The sequence below is a fragment of the Athene noctua genome, chromosome 5, assembly GCF_965140245.1.
Source record: "Athene noctua chromosome 5, bAthNoc1.hap1.1, whole genome shotgun sequence".
NCBI classification, from domain to species: domain Eukaryota; kingdom Metazoa; phylum Chordata; class Aves; order Strigiformes; family Strigidae; genus Athene; species Athene noctua.
In genome coordinates this window covers 26,384,623-26,405,173 of record NC_134041.1, presented here as the reverse complement: position 1 = coordinate 26,405,173, position 20,551 = coordinate 26,384,623, and the positions used below count along the sequence as shown (strand labels likewise).

The 20,551-nt window shown below is 46.5% G+C and overlaps 1 protein-coding gene and 1 pseudogene across 1 annotated transcript in view; one reads left to right on the top strand and one right to left on the bottom strand.

Annotated features, from left to right (window-relative positions):
* The window catches only part of LOC141960994 (ral guanine nucleotide dissociation stimulator-like 1), a 44,483-nt gene extending 37,556 nt beyond the window's left edge, over positions 1–6,927 (top strand). The window contains exon 16 of the mRNA XM_074907433.1: positions 6,726–6,927. Coding sequence (XP_074763534.1) covers positions 6,726–6,927 — 202 coding nt within the window. The remainder of the gene's footprint in view (positions 1–6,725) is intronic.
* A 3,678-nt stretch (positions 6,928–10,605) lies between these two features.
* LOC141961369 (putative C->U-editing enzyme APOBEC-4) lies at positions 10,606–11,630 on the bottom strand (annotated as a pseudogene).
* Between the last annotated feature and the right edge of the window lie 8,921 nt (positions 11,631–20,551).

Genomic DNA, 20,551 nt, shown 5'->3' with positions numbered 1-20,551 from the left:
GACCCGGGTGTGACAGCAGTGTGCAGGACCGCGTAAGGTGCAGCCAGCTGCCACGCCTCTAACTCGCCCCTCCTCATCCCTTGGGTTGTAAACACATCAGGTTTACAAGCTGTCATTTCCTAGCAAGTGAGGCTGAAAATTCAGCAGACCGAAGAGTCTTGTTTGTGGTACTTGGGCATTAGCTCAGCTTTTGGCCTTGCAGCTGGTGGGTATGCCAGGTCAAGAAGGTATTGTGTTAGGGTGTAACAAACTCTCTTGACAAACCGTATGGACAGCATAGAGGAAACGGAAACAACAGGCCACTCAAGATAGGAAAGCAAAACAATGAAACAGTGCATAAGAACTTTGAACCAAGTGACCGCCTTGCTCAGGCCAGCTCTGTTCTGCTTTCACTTACTGGCTTTTATGCTTTCTTTTCTATACTAGACTGTTTTAGGCAACTCGACATCAAAGGCCTGCTGCTGGAGCTGATCTATTAAGTTCAAACAAGCTGTGGCTAGCCTTTCCGCTCTATTTTTTGGCAATTCTTCCTAAAGTGTCCACTCTCTCCACAATGATAACATGGTCTCATGTTCTGAATGATTTTTTTCTTTTCTGGCATTTTGTTACTTATCTTAGTGACAGCAGCAACTACTGGTTTTTCTTTTTCTGCTAGTAAAACACCTTTTACAGCAGAGGCAGTCATAGCTGCTTGGGCATTCTGTTCTGCCCTGGAAGCAGGTAGTAGCATTTCATCAGCAGGAGCTCCATTTAGTAAACCTGCTAGTATAGTCCTTGTTCTGGTATTGGCATTTTCAAAAGCAAACAACCGAAACATAGTCTTTCATTTCATCAGGTAAGTGCGCTTGATCTTTTATAGCTTGAGATAGTCGATCAATACAGGTCCTTGTCGAACAGCCGCAAATGGAGCTGTTTTTTTTTTCCCTTCAGGTATCTGCAGAAGAGCCCGGTGGGCTAGCTGTTGTGACATGTGGTGAAAAATTGGAGGGAAAGTCACCTGTACGGCCGTGGTGGCATATGCGCCCTGACCCGTTAACGTATCTACAGTCACAGCATAAAAGGGATCGTTCTGATCACGTTGATGCTTATTGAGTTCAGTAATTACAAGTTGTTTCCATGTTCTTTCCCAAATTAAATATTGAGAAGGAGTCAATAAAAGTGAAGCAATGTTCTGACAATCAGCAGGTACCATCAAATCCGCTGTAAGTATATATTTTATAATGTTCTTTGCCGCTTCTGATTTTAATCCCTAAGTGGTTACTGTTTGTTTTGCTTGCTGTAAAATTTTCCAATCACGTGGTTCCCACTTCCCGACTCCCCCTTCAGTGACCACGGGGCAGGCTAAAGATCCAACTGTCTGCCAGTCTCCTTCTAAAATAGCATCTCGGACTACTCCAGTCCATCGTCGCTGCACAGGATCAGTGTCGGAGGTTGGATAGGATGGAGGTCGTTGTATAGTCGGAGCTGTATTTGTTGTGGTTGGTGGTGGTGGCAGTGGTGGTGGTGGTGCAGAAGGAAGTGCAGGGCCTGAGTTGGAGTGCCACCAAGTGGTAGATTTTAAAGAGTCCTTTTTTGTGTCAATACAGGGATGTAGCTCCTCCAGCTTTTTCATTAGTTGATGTAACAGTTGGTCATTTTCTAAATCGCCTGCAGCAGGAACTGTTGGAGGCGTGTTACTGCCAGAGTTGTTGGATGATGACCAAGAAGAGGAGGAGGAGTGTGAAACTGGAAGGGACGAATATGATCGTGGGCGGCAACTAGATCCGCTTTGCTCCGCCTCTTCTTTTGTCATTTCCCTCATCTGAGGGGCAATCTCTTTCACTTGCGCTTTACTCTCAGTTGAAACTGAAACTTTGCTGCTTGTACCACCCCCTTCTGCACGAGCCGCAACTTCTGCTGCGGATGCAGCAACGGAACCCGACGTACCACGAACAGGCAGCTTAGTGACATCGAGACCAAAAAATTTCGCTACCGGACGACGTGGGGTGGTTGCTTTATTTACTTCTGCTTTATCTGGTTGTACCACCTCTATTGCTGCAGCGGCCACCTTCCGCTCAGCTTTCATCTCTTGTAAAGCATTAATCACTTCCCGCCACACCGATCCAAGTTCCTTTGCTTTTTTTCCTGCTTTTCCACCCTCTATAGTAAAATTCCACAGTAAATCTCCTACAGCCCTCCATTCAGAGGGATTAAATAACATAGAGGTGCTGAGGCAAAGCTGTGGCTCCTGCGCCCGTTGCACCAAGTCTTTTAGCTTGGACTGGCTCATATCACTACCTCTCTTGGAGAGTATACTTGTGAGGAGCCATATCGCTGCTTCCACTTCTTGTGCCATAGCAGCTTACCTTCGCAGAGGACAGCCTGCAGAACCGTCTCCTAACTCCAGAAGTGCGTCTATGTGCCGGCTTCTGTGTTTCTCTGCGCCGTTTCTATCCGAAGTTCTCCGTTCATCGCCACGTCTCGGTCGATGTGTTAAGAATAACGAGGTCCCTGTTCGGGCGCCATCTGCCGATGGATAGAGCCCGGATATCAAGAATAATACCAATAGGGTTTGCAAGCTCGATCCAATTTTATTAAGTACAGAGCACCTTACGTACTGTTAGAGAGTGACTATGCGAAGGCAAACAAACTGTGATTGGTTCTATGCTACTGTCCACACGCTATTATTCATATTTCATTGGTACAACGTAAGAAGCACACGCGAGAGGCGTGAGCCGTGGACCTACTACTTGAGGTTTCAACATCACGCCTTATCTCTAGTTAAAAGAATTTGCTGAACAATAGCTCTCTATGCAGTGGCAAGTCAGAGAGGAATGCTGAACAACAGTTCTTTCTACAGAGGCAAACAGCAGAGAATTGTTCATTTCAGTATCAAGGACCATGTGACTGTTATCTTCCAACAATTTCTCCACAACGGTACAGACTGGAATTTTTGGGGGGTTTGTTTTGCACATGAGCCGAGGAAGGTGACAGCCCCACCTAGAGGGGAAAACGGGACTGCAACGTTTGTCTTAAGAACACCACACAAGCCAACTCTCTTTGCGAGAAAACATTTTCCTTTGTGCCAGTATTACACAGAAGAAGGTCTGAATTTATTTTTATAAAACTGGAGAAGAAAAGTTTCGATACAGTTCTGCCTGAACCAAGGAGGAGGTCCCAACCGCCTCCAGCTGACTGACGGGAACACTGGTTTGCAGGAGGTGTGGGTGAGCCAAGTGCCACAAGCAGTTGCTGCCTTCAGGAGGGATTTACATTCATGAAAAAGCAGGGCGGGTGCATCCCCAAAACACTCATCCCTGGAGACAGTAGAAACTGCAAGTGGGTCTGTTGCTTTCACACAGCTGGCAAACTTCTTTTTGCGCTTGTTCCATGCCAGAAAATTACCTATTTGGGATTTTTTTTCCAAAGACCTTTAAAAGAATGGACTGCACTTGCTTTGGGATGAATGTCATGGTTTGTTCATGAACAAGGCAAAGAACCACTACTTGTCTGGATTTAGGTCTGGTCTTAATGCCACTACAGGGCGGTTTTTCTTTCACTTTGCTAACCCGTTGAACAGAAATCGATGCCTTTTGCCTGTACTCTGGAAGGACCGATGTACCTCTTTGTAACGTGCAATCACTCTTCAAGAGCAAAACTTTTAACTCACGTTTTCCTTCATGAGGGGCAACTACATGACCTTTTATTTTAAAAGTGGGTATTGAGAGGAGATAACCGGGTCTTAAACATTACCCCAACCCCCCAGAGATTTTGATACACTCGTAGCATTATTATGGGCCATCTACAGGCACCTCCCTTGCTCTTGATGTATGTCTGTTAAATGAGTTTCCTGAACGGTACATCCTTTCAGCTGCAATAAAGAATTCAGCTGGCATGCTATCATCTGTTCTCTGTGAGACTTTAAAGAACATATTTCTTGAGTCTCTTACCAGAATACAGCCTTCCTTGAAAGGATAGTTAGAAGTTTTATTTTTAAAAGCCATAAATGAGACATTGGATTGTAAGCAGCTCTTACTGAATAGGCTGTCTTTGAGATACATTAGTCTGAGTTAAAACAAACTCAAATACTTAATTATATACATGCCTGGGTCTTTTTTTTCCCCACCGGTTCTGTAGCAGAGATTTTCAAAACTGTGCGCAATTAGCGATAAACTCATGACGCAGTGTTTGCTTTACTATGTTCTGCGTGAAGTTTTATCACCTCTGTTTACAAGTAGCACCATGTAGGTCCTAGTCTGAATAGTTTAAGAACTCCCACTGTTTCCCTGTTAGGAGGGTGAAGGAAGCGAGTTTGTAACTGAGCCTTAAACTTTGCCCAGAGTTAGGATAAGATTACCACAGAAGTTCAGTTTTCTTTGCGTTTCAGTGTAAGCGTGCACTGATGTCTGTGCAGTACCATTTGCAAAGCACAGCACTGCTCACTCAGAGGGGGTATGTCTGTACTAAGCTGAAAGGTGAATGTTCTTGATTTTAAAATTACACCCTCCAAAATGTTGTATATGAAAAAGATTTTTTTAATTGCTTCCCTGTAATCTTTATACAATAAGTATATAAACTTTTTTTCCACTAATATTTGCCTGGAGTGAATCTGTTTTCTTCTCTTAAGACTTTATTACTGCATGTCAGTTGTGGGGTTTTTTCCTACCTCACACCACTTCCCTCACTGCCACTCTTTCCAACTTCATCACTTTTACTGTTTTAACTGTTCTCAACTTCTTCCAGCTCCCACAACTCATCTCCCCTGCCACCCAGAGAACTTGAAATGCCATATTTTAGCCGTAACCCTTCAGCTGCAACCTTCCTATACCTTTTTTTACTCTGCAATCGTGCATTTTCTTTTGAATTCCTAAAAGTTTCTATGAGGACGGCTTCTGTGTTTCTTCCGCACGGTGGCTGGAAGGGCTGTCCAAGTAAACCAGTCTCTCACCCACGTTACCCACGGAGGGGCAGCAGCTCACCACGAGCCATACGTAGTCCAGTCACACATTGCAGGAGTGCGGCGAGCTTGCCGAGAGCTCCAGGGCAAAGCAAAAGCCATCCCGGTGCATCAGTCACGCACACCAACCCGAGCCTGGCGCCTCAGTTTGCGCAGGCAGGGCCAGCGGACAGGGCGCAGTCCATCTCCTGGGTCTGGAACTTACCCGAGCCAGTTTCATCTTATCGTCCTCCCCGAGTAGACTGAACCATGGTCTCCACTCGCGTCAAAACCACCACCAGAAAGAACGTGGCGACCCAGACGGAGCTGCCACGCAAACACGCAGCGGTGCAGGTCCCGGGCTGCAGGGAGTGCCTGAGCCTGTCAGTCCTGCCGGAGGGCTTCATACAAACCAGTGGCAAAGCCGCCCTCTGAACCCGGCCGAGTACGCAGCTCCCTTCCTGCATCCTGATTCTATAACCTCCTCTAACACGAGGGGGTATTAAGAATTATTGTGGCAGAGCGTGTGTGCAGGTGGAGTTCTATCCTAGAGTCAAACAAAGGTAAACCACCAGCAACACTGCAAATAACAAATAAAGCACAGTCCTAACCAAGCACGTGATAAAGGCAACAGTAATAACAACACTATCGATTAACAGTTTTTAAGCAGACATATTCAAACAAAATGTGTCCCAGGCCGGGCCGAGGGATGTGCTTCCAGCCTTTGGGAACTGGGGGGAGAAGGTGGTGGTTCACACGAACAGGTACAACTGCAAGACGGTTTACACGGACGCTTACAGGATGACCACATACATACCACAAGGGAAAAATACAGCAAGAGCTAACAGAGCACCTGCCACACAATTAAGTATCAACAGGGTATATATTCCGGTGGCTGTTGTGGCTGAAGATGGCACTCTGACTCGCGGGGGGGGGGCGCGGGTTGTCTGCCTACGCAGCAGGAAAATGAAATTCCACACCCCCAGCCTAGCGCGCAGGCGTGGTTTAGGCCTTGGTACTTCCACCTCGCCTTCATGGGTCCAGTAATGACCTTTTAAAGTGCAGGCCCCATTAGCAAAGGGACCTTCCCTCGGAACCAAGGGAGAGGAGAATGGTCACCCAAAGCAATTTTTGCAATGATAGACAATACATCCTAAAAGCGTTAGTAAGGCAATGAACATCGGCACTGCACAAAAATTTAGATTTACATAAGGATCCCTCCTCGTGCCTCAGGGCATCTGTCTCCAGGAGCGTTGGCCTGCAGGAAAAAGGAAGGAAAAGCTTCTTGGTTTGTTTTGTGAACCGGGAGTGGGTTATAATTAGAAAGATGGGGCAATCCACCTTGTATTAATTTTGTGCTCCTTTCCATGAGCATCTTTGGCTTTCCAGGTATGCTTGTTTATTGGTGTATCCAATACCAATGATACCGCTCCCGCTGTTGGCAGTTCAACTAAGACAGGTTGTCTGGGAGAAATGAGATGGATTTCTGGGGTGGTTGGCTTTCAACTCCTACACCTAAATCTCTAACTTTTGCAACTAACTTAGTTGCAGCTGGAATCTGCATGGGAGGTATTTTTACTTTGCCGCCCGTAACAGGTCCAGCACTAATAGAGTTTAACTCCAAACTGATACTATCAGAAAGATTTAACGTCAGTCTTTCTGCACGGGTTGCCCTAGAGTTTGGCCATTAATTCATTTGTACTGATCATGTACAAGTCATGTACCTGTACTGATTCACTTCCCTTGCCTCGTGCAAAGGGCACAAGTCGGAAAGCAGTGCCCAATCCTCTTTCACCCCCCCAGGAACCAGTGATCCACTGGCCCATAACACACCCCTCAGGGAGCAACCCAAATCTGCTCCGAGTGGGGGCTCTGGTGACAGCACAGACTCGGCCAGTGTTCCATCATGCGAGTTTAATCACCCTGAGCCTGAAGACGCCTGCATCGCTCCCGTAGGAACCGCTGATGTGTCTCAGAAAAAGGTACAGTCTGTGCCTTGTTGCCAGAAGTAGCCTGAGAGAGACTGTTGACACTGCCAGCAGGGCCCAAGCCTGCTTGTCGTGTCGAGAGCATTGCTTTTAGAGGAACGGAGAGACTCTAGATATAAATGTGTAAAAATGAAAGCAACCCAGTCAGGATTTTTGCACAGTTCCCTCTGTGTTGCTGAGATACAAGGCAGACTGAAGCTCTCCTTCCCTGAAACCAGATTGTCTTGTGGTGCCTGTTAGTGGAACTGCACGAGGTTAATTTTTCTTTCAGTCCCTCGTTGTGCTTTTTGAGAGGGATGGGGCAGGCTAACGGGCAGCATTTTTCTACCTGCGGGAAGCGGGGTGAGGAGCACGTGGCAGCATGACGTTAGCAGTGACACAGACAAGAGGATTTGTGAGCCCCCCCCAACCAAAACCAACTGAAATGGGAGATGGGATCAGCTGAAGAGGAGTAAGCTCAACAGCTAGACATTTCCTCCTCCAGTACCTCAGGTCTGATGAATTATTCTGCTGTTAGCAGCCTGCTGTTGTGTCCATCATTCTCAGTCAGCTGCGGCCGTTAAAGGGAGTTTGACTTCTGCGGCGGGCGGAGGAAGCAAGCAGCCGATTCAACGTGAATGATAGAGCAAGCTTCAACTTTATTGAAAGAAATCACCCCTTACCTAAGCACTCTACAATAATCATGCATACTACTCACAAATCTATTGGATACATGTAAAAGGCTACATTATAATATCCCAGCCCCTTGTGGCATCTCAGGCATGTCACAACACCTTCCTTCTTCTGGCCTGCCCTCTTTGCCAGGGTTGTTTACCATCACACTCAAGGCCATTGTGTACCTCAGTTTCTCTCTTTGTTAACGTAACAGTCCTTTGTAAGCATAACTGTACCCTGGGTTTTTTCCTTTGTTTACCTCAGATGGCTGCAATCAGCTCCTGCAGAGACCCGTGGCCTTGCTCTCTGCAAGCCGTTCTCCAAGAGACTTCAGCAGCCCTGTGCCCACCAAGGAAAGCCCAGCTGCAGCCAAGCTGCGCCTGCAGCCTGGGGAAGGTGTTTTCTTAACAAAAGAAACTGAACTAGGCCTGGGGTCAGAACCCGGGCATCAAGTTGGAAATCAGGGATTATCCATCAGGCACTGCTTTGGTGAGTTTTTCCACCTTTATCTAAGGCCTCCCAGGCATGGAAACCCCCTAGATTTTAACAAGGTCACAAGCACAATGCCACAAGAGGGCAACTTCCCCACGGCAGGCTGGCCCGCATGTATTTCCAGGGGGAACCGGCCCTTATGATTGTCAAATATAGGAGCATCGTCACCTGATAATCCCGTAGGACAAAATGCTCGTCTTCTTGGGTTCACGTAATGTCCCTGGCAGTTATTAACAATAACAACTGCTTACGCCAACCTTACATCCCGGGTAGGTCGTGAAACACCGGCATGCCTCTCGATCAAGCCATTAATTCGCTCAACCATGCCATCAGCTTGAGGGTAACACGGTGTATGAAACACCCACTCGATGCCTTGTGTGCCCACCCCTGGACCACCCCGGCAGTAAAGTGGCTCCTGTTATCTGATTGACTTGACTTGGGCGTTTCCTTCTCTGTCTGCCGTGGCTGGCAAGAATGATCTCACTGCACACGGCGCTCCCTCGCAGTTTCTCCCGGCCGCCCCGCAGCCCCTGCCCGCCCTCCGGTCGGTTCGGGGCCGGGTCGCCCCTCGGCGGGAGCGCCGGGCACGGATGTTCCCGCAAAAGGCAGCGCCGGCGGCCGCCGCTCCCCGCAGCCCTCCCCGCCGCGCCCGCTCCTGCCGGCACTACTTCCCGCCCGGCGGCGGAAGGATATTGCCGCAGCCACGAGTCCTCCTCGCCCTCATCGGGCCCCGCTCGCCCGTCGCCTCCTTCCTCCTCAGCCACGAACTTGTTCTCGTCGTACTCGTCCACATCCACCCGGCGGAACCGCGCCGAGGACACCGCGTGCTTCGCCATGGCCGCCGCGCCCCGCCCCGCCCCGCGCACGCGCAGGCGCAGGCGCCGCCGGGGCGCGAGCGCTATGCACGCGCCCTCCGCCGGGGCGCGAGCTCTGCGCAGGCGCCGGACGTTGGGCGCGAGGGGGTGGAGCCACGCGGGAAGCGAGCTGCCATTGGTCGGCTGCGTGCCAGGGCGCCCGGTTGCTGTGGTTACCGCGTCATTCGCGGACGGGCGCCGCGGGACGCGGAGTGGCCATCGCCTTCGGGCTCCGGGCAAGCGCGCTCCTGCCGAGCCCCGACAGCGAGCTGGTGCTGCGAACACAGCGACAGGGCGCGATGCCGTGCGGGTTCAGCCTAGGGAGCGTTCTCAGACGGCTCTGGCCGAAGCGAGAGCCCGCCGCCCCCTCCAACGGGCCTGGGGGGGGGACACGGAGCGCGGGTGGCGCCAGGTAGTGCCCACGCGGCGTGCTCCGGCACTGGGGAACAGGCTTTGGTGCTGAGCTTGGAAGTCCAAGCTCAAACGCCGCCTGCTTACCACAAGAGTTCGAAAAGAGCAGCGGCTCTCCAAAATCTAGCGAAAGAAAAGTAATCGCCCCGATGCTACAGCACAGGCGCCTGCTTGTGGCCGTGCTAGCTAATACTTAATCGGAAGGTGCAGAGGGATTCCGTCTCATGCAAGAAAGCTTTCCTAAAAACGCGCCTAGGCGTTGTAAAAGTAAGGGATCTGGCGGGTTTTAGCGCAGTGCTGCCTCTCTAACGTCGTTTGAGGCTCAGAAGAACCTCTGCGTTTCCAAGGGGGATCACCTCTGCTGAAGTCAAGGGTGGTTAAGGTCACACGGGGAAGCAACCTCTTTTTTTCTACTCGGATATGCGTAACTAAGTAAGAGATGCCACAAAAAGAGTCAAAAAGGAGCAGCAGCACTGCCTCACAAAATTAGCCAGTGTGTGTGTTTGGCAATGGCTGTTACCTAGGAAGGAACCCCGGTTTCCCCAGGCAACAGCATGATCTTGACTTCAGCTGCTCCCTTCTTCAAGACCTTTAGTGTCATAACAAATGTACTCAATCACACAGTGAAAACACTGCTCTAAATGATAGAAACTTTGTTTTTCTTTTTCGAGTTACGCTTGGACTGTGTAGATCTGTTATCTCTATTGTCCTATCAGATACTTGCTATCAATTACAAAATTACACAGCTTTGTGAGCTTCCTCTTAATGGAAGGGAGGAACCCAAGACGGGGGGGGGGTAAAGTACACGCACACACACACATAAATAAGTGTCTATAAACCCCTCTCCTATTAAGGAAACGGCCGGTGGGAAAACTTTATCGATAGATCAGCCTTACCTGCAGAACCACCTTCTTGACAGAGGAGGAATCTAGGACATGTCATGTGTTCCCCCAAAGTTGCCTCAGCTGGGAAGCTACAAGTCTGGCTGTGGCGGTAGCTTGTGGACTGTTCACATGTTTCTGGTAGCAATTGGCTTAAGGGCAACAAACAAATTACTCCCAGGAGGTAATCAGAAGATACCAAGGTTTTGGTTTTAGTGCGATAGAATTATGTTTGAAAGGAACAGGGATAAAATAAAAGTATACTATCTTCAGAATCAGCTATTCGAGACCACCAGTTATTCTGTGGGTTAACTTTTGTAGGAGGTGACTTTATTGATTTTTTTTTTTCCTTTTTTCCATCTGTGATCTCAGTTTGATAGCCTGATAGCAGTTCAGCTAGTATCGTCTTTAGAGCAGGTGCCTGCTGCTTGGAAAAAATTCAGGATTATGAGTGTCACTGAATTATTCCTTTGGCATTTTTAAATGCCTTACGATATTTTTAGGTCTGGGGTATAGATGTTCCCTCTGAAAGGGCAGAAACATGCCTGGGAAAAGCACCAAGGGGCTTTGAGACATGGGAGGTAGCAGTCTGCCTTTCATCGCTTGGAAAGGCTGCTGGGAAGCCAGACTAGGAGAAGAAAAGGCCTTTCATTTCTGCTGCACAGCAGGGTTTCCCTGCCTCGCCTGTGGAAAGGCTTTCCTAAAATAGGGTGTAATTCCTGTTAAGTTGTTAACTGGATGCAGATTTTGTTGATCTGCTAGGGTTCTTGATGGTGGAGTTGAGTGATGAAGGGCTGACCCTGGGATGCCATACACAAAATTGCAGAGGAGGTAACACCGTGCCCCCCCAGGCAGTCTCTGCAGAGTCACCCCAGGCCACAGGCTGGGGGAGGCTCCGCAAAGCTTCGCCGTTCCACGCAGCCGTGGGGAAACCGTCCTCAGTGAGACAAAACTGAGAGAAATAGATGCAGAGCGTGATTTCTGGATACTTCCACAAAAGGTTGTAGATTTTACTTACGCAGCAGTGGTAAACCTCGTTACAAGGAGAGTAATTTGCATAGAGGACGATGCCTCCGATGTTTGCATGGGCATCTGTAACTGCATCCAGATAACCACCCACCCCAAACAGCACAGATTCGGGATGGTAGCCTCGCTCAGTACAGTCTGTAGCATGGCCTTTTTGGACTATGCTGCCTGAGGAACTCCTCAGTTCACAGAAGAGGAGGTGTTTGTTTCGGAGAGTTGCTGTTGATCTGTAAGGGAAGCCAAAGACCCTGTCAAATTCTGCGTAAGGGACTCTCGCTTCTTCACCAGCCCGCATGTGGTAGGGACACTTAGCGCAGGTGTGGTTCTGTCTCTGCCAGCAATAGGGCTTTACCACAGTCCCCTGATTTGTCAGGTATTCTTGGAAAATTGTTTTCTCTCCTGGATTCATGTTCTGTTGAAAAATCTCCCCGTTTATGAGCTACATAGCCGACAGTCCTGAGTGAAAAGGGGAAGTATTAGCTTAAGTCAACCCTTCGATTTATTTGGCACTTGAACCCCAAAAACAGTAGGGGACAGTCTCCTCAAAAACGTACTGAAACTTGTAGCAGCGTATAGCAACTTAGTGACACACAGAACGAAGCGCCCTTGCAGCCTAGGAACATTTTTCCTTTCCACAAACTAGCCTTTTTGCTAAAAACATAAGTTGAAAATATTTCTCCGGCTCTGCTCCCTTACCCTAGACAGGACAAACTGTATAATAAAACCAGCCATGATTTTCAGGAATTGATTAGCAGATGAGCCTTATGAAATCTGGCAAAGCAAACAAGAAAACACCACCAAAACCCAAAAGGTATAATTACCATCTCAGCAGCTCCAGCTCAGTAAATACTCGTCTGATTTCCTTCACTGGCCTTTTAGGACTGGTCCAGAGTATCCACTCCAGTGATGTGGCAAGCTTTCTTTTCAAAATCCTATGATGAAGAAGAAAGTTACTCTTGCCTCCCCAACTAGCTGCCTGGTGATTCAGATCAAACGGACTGACGAGTGCTGGCTGTATGTCAACAAGATGAAAGAGGAGGCCAGAATATGGTGTTCTTTGGAATACTTAGAGACGCCGGGGGATGTTTAACTGTGGGCTTTGAGCCTGGACACCCCAAGCAGTCTCTAAAGCCCTTGTGACTTTTGGGGTTATTTACAAGAATGTTCATCAGAGAACCAATACACAGGACTATGAGGTGCACATTTCCAAATGGTTTGGTGGAGCTCAAAGTGTATGCAGTGTAAAGAGGGAGAAGTAGATGTGCTGTCTAGGTTACTGGTTTAGGCCACTGCAAGAGCGGTACTTACTCTAGTGTCAGAGAAAGCAGAAATTTAAGTGAGCTAGGAAGGGGGCTTGGGTGCATGTAACCATGCCATGGGTTAGATGCACTGCATCTACTCAACATGCCTGAGCATCTTCCTTAGCTGTGTAAGGATTTTAGTCAATTGTCGTGACTCACAAGAGAGAGAGAAACACAATGGACATTAATAGTAAATGTATTGCTATCTGCGTTTCAAAACTGCCTTTCTGTTGTTTCCAAACAAGTATGACATTTGTTCTTCAGGAACCTGTTTCGGAGATTTTGGAGAAGACGAAATAGAAGCTCACCTGAGCAACACGTAGCCGAAACCGAGACACAGGTGCAGCCTGCAGAAGATGCAGAGAGTGTGCAGGAGGCAAGTCACTGGTGTACAGGCGGTTATAGCTGACTATGGGATATTTTAGAGATGGTGTAAAAACAAACAGAAAAACAACTCAAAACCCCCAAACCCCAGCCTCCCCAAACCTGGATTTTATTGCAGGCACTTGAAAGATACCCTTTCTAATTTAGAGATTGCTGTGTTCAAGGCTGTGGTAGTTAGTAAAGCCCTGAAATTTTAATTGTTCAAGTGGTATGTATAATGAAAACTCATTACATGGTTACAGAGGGACTAGTATATATATATATTTCTAAAGTTAACGGTTACATATTTGTTTGCAATTCTCCTGTTCATTGCTCCTCCCTGCAAATCTAAACAGAGCTCAAAAGAAAGCTATGGAGTAGGCATCTGATTTAATGGTGCCTACTTGGCTCTGTAGCAGGGCTCTAAGAGGGCAATAAAATCCTTGTGGGATTTGGTGAAATCAGATAGAACGAATGTAGCATTAAACAAAAAACTAAATACTAAATAAATACTAAAGTACCCCATAGATAAGCCGAATTCTTGCTTCACTGCAGCTATTTGCCTTTTAACTGAATGAAGAGAAGAAAAAAGATGACAGCTATGTCTTACTGTTGTTACTTGAGCACTGGGGAAAAGTTAGGGTCCCAAGCCAACTGGAAAACGAGGCTCTTTCTCGTGTCTTCACTCTCAGCTGAATTGAAGCCTATGTTCTGCTTTCTGTTACGCTAGTGGGAATCCTTTGTTGGCTTAGACTCACAGCATTGAGATCTGAGAGCAGAGAACTGCAGCGAGTGCCCATCTTACCTGAGCGCTTGGAAGAATTGGTCTTAGATCTGATTGAGAAATCTGTCCCTGGTGTTCAAGAGTCTTCAGCATCCAAAAGAGCTCTCTTATATATATGACTGGCTTCTTGAAATGGGGTCTAGGAATTTCTGAGTAGTTTGAAATATGTCCTGCAAGAAAGGAGGACACAGTTTTCAAGTTTAATATGGGTCATTTAGAATAAAAAAGCAAATAGGATCAACTATGATAGTAATACAAGGATTTATGATTAATTTATCCCTGTTACTTTAACCATCTCTTAGAGGTTAAGAGTGTTGAGTCTGTGCACAACGTTCGGAAATGCCACACTTTGTTTTGGGGTTCACAGTTCACAAGACTACTTTGTGCAGATTTTCCTCATGCTTTAAGTCTAAGCCATGGAGTTACTTTTGGACATGTTAGTTGTGACCTCTAACATGTATCATGCCATTGAAAACACACGATTACTAGGATTTGTTGTAGGAACAGCATTTAAACTGAAACTCTACATTTACTCTTTCTGGAAACTATGTATGCATGAAATGAATGCGTCAAACTGAAGACATGCCCTCTGATTATAACTCAGTGGGTGGGAGGGACAAAGCCCTTGGGCTTTGAACTAGTTAGATATAAATACAGAGCTGCCTGGCAAAAGTCTGCTCAGAGGAAGGGAAGGCCCTGGATAGAGTGGGAAGTACTCCCAGTATCTTAAGTAACAGGCACTCCAATATAATTATTAAACCCAGAGTCCTCTGGGGAGTGCTTGGATTAAAGGATACCAGAGTGATACAGTCTTCTAGGGAAGGAAATATTTCTTTTTTAAGAGGAAAAATGAAAAAGACTCTAGAGTGAAAATTAAGGAGATGAAAATCCTCATAGTCAACAGAGATTTATACTGTCGAAGCAGACAGCAACAGGGCCATAAAAGGCATATGTGCATACCTGTAACCAAAGCAAACTGAAACAGGGCAGAGGGAAAAAGAAAGTTATGTTTGTAAATGGGAAGTTCTGAGAGCTCATCAACTAATCAAATAGTTACACTTCTTGTTCTGGAAACTGAAGCTTGCTAGAAAAGAACATGAACTATGGCAAGTAATTTGGGAATGAGGGGGAGGATTGACTACCAACTAGCCAATAACATAAATAACAAATTTGTAAATGTATTGGAAGCAAGAAGCTTCTTATGGACAACCAGCCTGTTTATGGAGATGAGAGAGCAATTAGGGAAAACGAGAACTGTGCTAAATCAACCCAATATCTGTTTGTGCAAAAAAGAAGGCAATCTTTTGAGTGACACTTGTATATGAGAGCCACTTGATTCACAAATCAGGAAAGGTTTTTTTTCCTTAATTCAGCTGATGCAATCAAAATGACCTCTTTATATCACAATGTGCATCGGAATTTTCTGCTGTGGCAGAAAACTCTGTGGTTACAACAGTGATGATACCAAATGGAAGTGTGTGTGTGTGTGCGTAACAGGCGGGAAAATCAGTCCTTTCTTTGAAAAAGGAAGAAATCAGTGAACTCCATCTCCCTGTCCTCTCCTTTACATGAACACTTGCTTATTCCTCTGTGAAGCGTAGTAAGGTAAAGAAGCACGGTCCCACTGTTTACAAACGGAACGATCTCAACAGCATAGGCAACTTTCCCTTTGTTAATATGGCTTTGATTTGACTGAGTTACAAGCCTTAGAAAACCACGTACTCAGCATGCACTTCAGGGTTTTGTTTCTTCCTTCAAAGCTTGTGAAGGGGGCAGCCAAGAGGATTTGCTGCAAACACCTGAGTAGCTATAGAGCACGAAACTAGAGAAAGATACTGCTTTGAAGCAGCAGGGACACATGTGGCTGGAAAAAGAACAGAGGAGCTGGTAAAGCGCTTAAGGCCTAAGAAAAGTTTCTGGGTGTTTTGCGATATGTGCGACTGAGACTCCAGTTCCTAGGACCCGCTGTCTCTGCTCCTCCAGGTTGTTTCCAAAGAACCAAGAGAGGTTTCTGCAGACTGAGTAGGGGGCGGGTATGAGAGCAGACCCTGAGGTACGCTGGCACTGCTTACCCTCCTCTTGAGTGAAAAGGCTCAGGGGACAGGGAGTAAAACACGCTGTTGTTTCTCCATATGACGTTGCAGGCGGTGCAGTTTACCAGTGATGTGACCACGGTTTTGCAAGCAGCATTGCTTTGAAGTCTTAACAAACGGCAGGCCAAGGACTTGCTGTTCCTGAAGGAGATATGCCCCCTAGATCTGAGACTATACAAAAGCATGCCATCTCCTCTTGGACTGCACAGTTTGTGAAACAGTGCATGCCTATCTAACTGCAATCACATCTGAAATGAGAGGTCAAGGAAAGGCTGGATCTGCTTCCTTAACTACATAATTTTTTGAATTAGCATTGCTAATTATGCAGCCTTATGAATCAGTAATTTTTATTTTTTTTTTGTATGGGAGCTCTGTTGCATTTCCTCTGGCATTTTACAATGAAGCTGGTTAATACTTCCGATTACTCAAAGGCACCTATTTAGTTCTAGTGTCAGCCAAGACAGATTATGATGAACTTGGTTATCTGGTTCTTTACTGAGCTGCTACTGCATTGCCACATCTTTCAACGCTGTTCAGAGCGAGCGGGGAACACGTTTTTTCCTTTTTTGCACAGGAATAAGGATCGCAAAGGTTGCAGACAGTGGAAGATCAGACATACAGTGTATAATGTAACATTGCTTGTGCTTTGATTAGTTAGTGGTTTGAAATTCATATTTAATTTTTGATCCCAACAATTTTTCTTACTGGCTGACATGTACTGACAGGGCACCCGTTCATCTAAAGAATATAAATCTCCAAGTTAATTTATTTCCAAAAGAGGAACATGGAGGACCTGCCTCCCCTCTGTTACCCTCCACATCAGCACGCAGCACGTAAACGTATTGCCCCTGTGCTGATGGAACAGACTGCATGAGGTAAGTGCCTGTGAGGTGCTTTGTGCTGTAAAGGACCTTTAGTCCTTTACAGAGATTGCAGCACGCTGAATGTTAAGCAGGTCTAAAGCACTCTCTGACAAACTAACTGTGCAATTGAGTGGAAAGCAGGAACTCAGGCGTGCACAATGTAAAGGAGTACTACCAGGTGGTTCTCCTACAGTAACTGTGGCAAAGAGCTCTCTGCAGCCAAGCTACAGGCCAGAGTCCACAGCCAGTAAATCACAATATCAAACCGATACGTGTTTGCATTTCTATAGTCTGCTTAAATTCTGTAGCTTTTGTGGCTCACCTGTGTGTGATTTTTTTAATAGTTTCAATCTCAAGAACTGTAGTCTGCAGCACCTGTTAGTTATCAAATTGAGGGCATATGCCATAAACAGAAAGCGGGAACTAGATGTGGTTATAAAGAAACCAGACAAATAATAATTAATGAGATAGTATGAATAGAAACAGTATTTATTTCCTTTTGTAAGCATGCCCTTCTAATGCATCATCCACTGCAGGGGGCGTCTCTTTGGACAGGCTTTATTCTATACGATAGATTCTCCTATTTTCTACAGGATGAACAGACAGCCTGTCTCGTGGAATCCTCTCTTCCAGTTAACAGGTGCACATGTACAGGTAGTGCCCTTGAGGTGGTAGCCACTGCTTCTTAAACAGAAACCCCAAAACAGAAAAAAAGAAAACTATGTAATATTGGAAAAACACTTAATGCAAAGGCAGGGTTACTAGGAAATGTCTAGCATTTCCAACATGCAAACAGGTCTAGCCCCTGGCGCGATCAAGCACCAGACAGTGGAAACTGCTTGAGCTGGTACTGCCATTGAAAGGAACATCTTGAAACCACGGCCTAACTTATGGTTTCTGTAATGCAAGGAGCGTTCTCCCTTTTTTGGAAAAAAAATAAGGAGGCAGTTGTGTGTTTTCCTTTCCTGTCTCCCACTGAGCAGCCCTTCCCAGTAAGGCTAATTTGCATGCAGCGCTCTGGTACCTGGCTTCTTTCCTTTTAGGCTGCGCGATGCCCTTCTCTCATAGAGAAGCTGTCTGCGACGATTCTTACATCGCCTGGTTACTTTGTCCTTTTCCTTTGCTCTCCCAAATATTTCCCTTATTTGGGTACCGCTGGCTTCTGTTTCCTCTTCTCCTTCCGCTAGGCCCCTAGCAGAGGCAGTAGGACTAGCTGTTCTTTATTTCCAGCTGGTTTATAGGTCTTTTGCTTTATCTGCTCATGAAAGTGTCTGCATGCCAGCTGTAGCAACAGTTGAAAACAAGGAAAAATCATCACTCTGTGACTAACTTATTTCTCTGTGGACAGTCAGCAAGTTCTCACTGGGCTTAAGTGGTCAATGATCTGCTGTTTGAGAACTTTCCAGACCACAAAGGATCTTCTTAGATAACATTTCACTGTGAGAAGCGTAAGGTTGCATTAACAAGTGGATTTGCATTTCCTTCTTGGTGCAAGGGGGAAGGAATACGTGCTCAGATGTATTTAGAGGAACAACTCTGATTCAGTAGAAAGGGCAGGCACAGACCTTGATTATGGCAGGAATGTAGCTATCGCATGTGAACATGATTGGGAAGGAACCAAATATTTAACACAAAGTTAACCACGAGTGTGGCTCATTGGTGTAGATCGAGTTTGTGATTAAAGTCTGTTAAAAGAGCAAACCAGAAGTTCCACTAAACCGAGTTGCAGACTGTTCTCATGCTTTTTCATGCTGTTCTCAGTCCTTGAAATCTTTACAGAACATCTTTTAGACTAATCAGAGCCTGCTTTGTCTTCATGTTCTCCTGTGCCTTCTGATCCTGTCTCTTGGTCTACATAAGGGGCTGAACACTACATAATGGTCTTAGAATGCAACTAAAGGGAAGTTAAGCATTACATACGCTTTTCCTCCTTTTCAGTATGAAATAATCAGTATCTGGATAGAAATCAGATTTTTAGGAGCCCAGACTGAGCACAATCCTTTCTCTCTCAAAGATCAAATAAACACATATATGTTATGTACACATACACAGACACGCATGTTTTGGTAAAAGTTAATAACAGGAGTTGGGTCCTTCTGTTAAATTTGTAGTCAGTACAGCATGTTCCATTCACTTTGAAAGGTTCTACCAGTCTGAGAGAAATTTCTTGTATTCCATGTAACAACACGGTTGTAGCGATGACATCTGAGGATATAAATATGGACGACGTCCGTTGCAAGAGGGAGTATATTTGAATTGACCTCTTTGGTTAGCTGGAAAGCAAGCAAATACTGCGGCATAAGAAAGGCACACGATGTTGGAAAACACTATCCCATCCCCTGGCAGCTGCTTTGATGAGCAAACCACCCCAACCTACACCTATCCCTCTCCCAAGTGAGACCGTTAGCAACAGAATCCAGACTTCCAAGGAACTAGAAAACTGCAAATATGAGAATTGGCAGAGGATTTGGATAAACACTTTTGCACTGAAAATCTGTTGCAAATGTGACTGCAGGGCTCTACGCAATGCAATGTCTGACGGAATTCTTGTGGGGACAAGACTCAGTCCCGTGGAGGTTTGAGCCTGCAACTCATTCTGATTCCAGGGTCTAGGCTCCAGTTCATCAAAGAATCTTAAGAATTTAGTTGCTTTGATGTGGATGGTTTAGGCTCATGCTGAAGTAAAGCTCCTGCTTACGTGCTTTTCTGAACTAGCATCCTAGGTAGGGGCTAAAGAAAGATGAAATTAATTTGTCAGACTAAGTTGCACTGTGTATTGCCCTGGCCATCTTGCAGTTTTCCTCTTGCAGCTAAACTAGGTAACGGAAACAGCTTCTAGAAGCTTACTCATGTCAACTCATTTAAGGGATAAGTAAACAAAATAACTAGATTAAGATTTCAATCAAGTAAATACTGAAAGTTTCTACGAAACACAGACTCTTTAATATTGGGTTGGGGGTTTCTGGTCAGATTATTGAAGTTTGTATCTGCCTCAGCATATTCTGGATCACTTTGGTGTTACACAAATAAACTCAATGCTCCGCCTGGCAAATCCTCTGATCACTTCAACCGTGACAACACAATGCAATCTTGGTTTCGTAGCTTAAAATAATGTTCCTTGCTTTCATGTGCTGCTTCACGTTAACAGCTGCAAGTGGTAACAGTCTCTCCGAACCAGCACTGCTCCTGAGAGACTTGCCAGTAACACTTGTGTGTAAATACGTGAATACACTGGCTGTTAGTGCTGAGGTTCAGGAGGTCTGAGCTTTCTGGTTCAGGTCTCACTGCTTTCATTGCCTTGCACAGTAATTGGTGCCTTCAGCTCCTCTCTGCTTTCCTTTGTAAGTCCAAAAATCCCGGTAACTAAAGACAGCTCAATAGGCAACTTAAGTCAGTGTTTTTAAGGTGGTCGAGATCCTTGTGTTAGCATGCTGATCTCTGCAGCTAGTGCTTGCGTAAGAGGATGGTCATGGTTCAGAGGGGCTTGTGTGTGAGCAAGGGGCTCCCACAGAAAAAAAATAAGGATATTGTGGGTTTAGTCTATGTAAAGAGCCAGCATGGTGGGGACTGCCTGCCCTGGCACGGCCTGCCTGGGGTGGGCAGGAAGAGGAGGAGGAGGAGGAGGAGGAAGGCCCTTGCTCTGCCCCTGTCTGAGCCACCTGAATTGCCCGGCGGGCGAGCGCAGAGCAGGGCCGCGACAACCTGGAGTGCCGCCGCTCGCAGCAGGGCTGGGGTTCCCTACAGCCTCTGACTTCCTTCCTTGCAAGCTTGGGGAAGTAAGCTTGTCCAGCTTGAGCTTGCCCTAAAATCCCCCTTCTGGCCGTTTGCCTTTCTAAGTGCTAGAACAGTTCCAACCCCGTCAGGAGCGGGCAGGGAGCCCCCCGGGCGGCCCGGCCCGGCCCTGCGCGCTGGGCACCTGCCCCGGC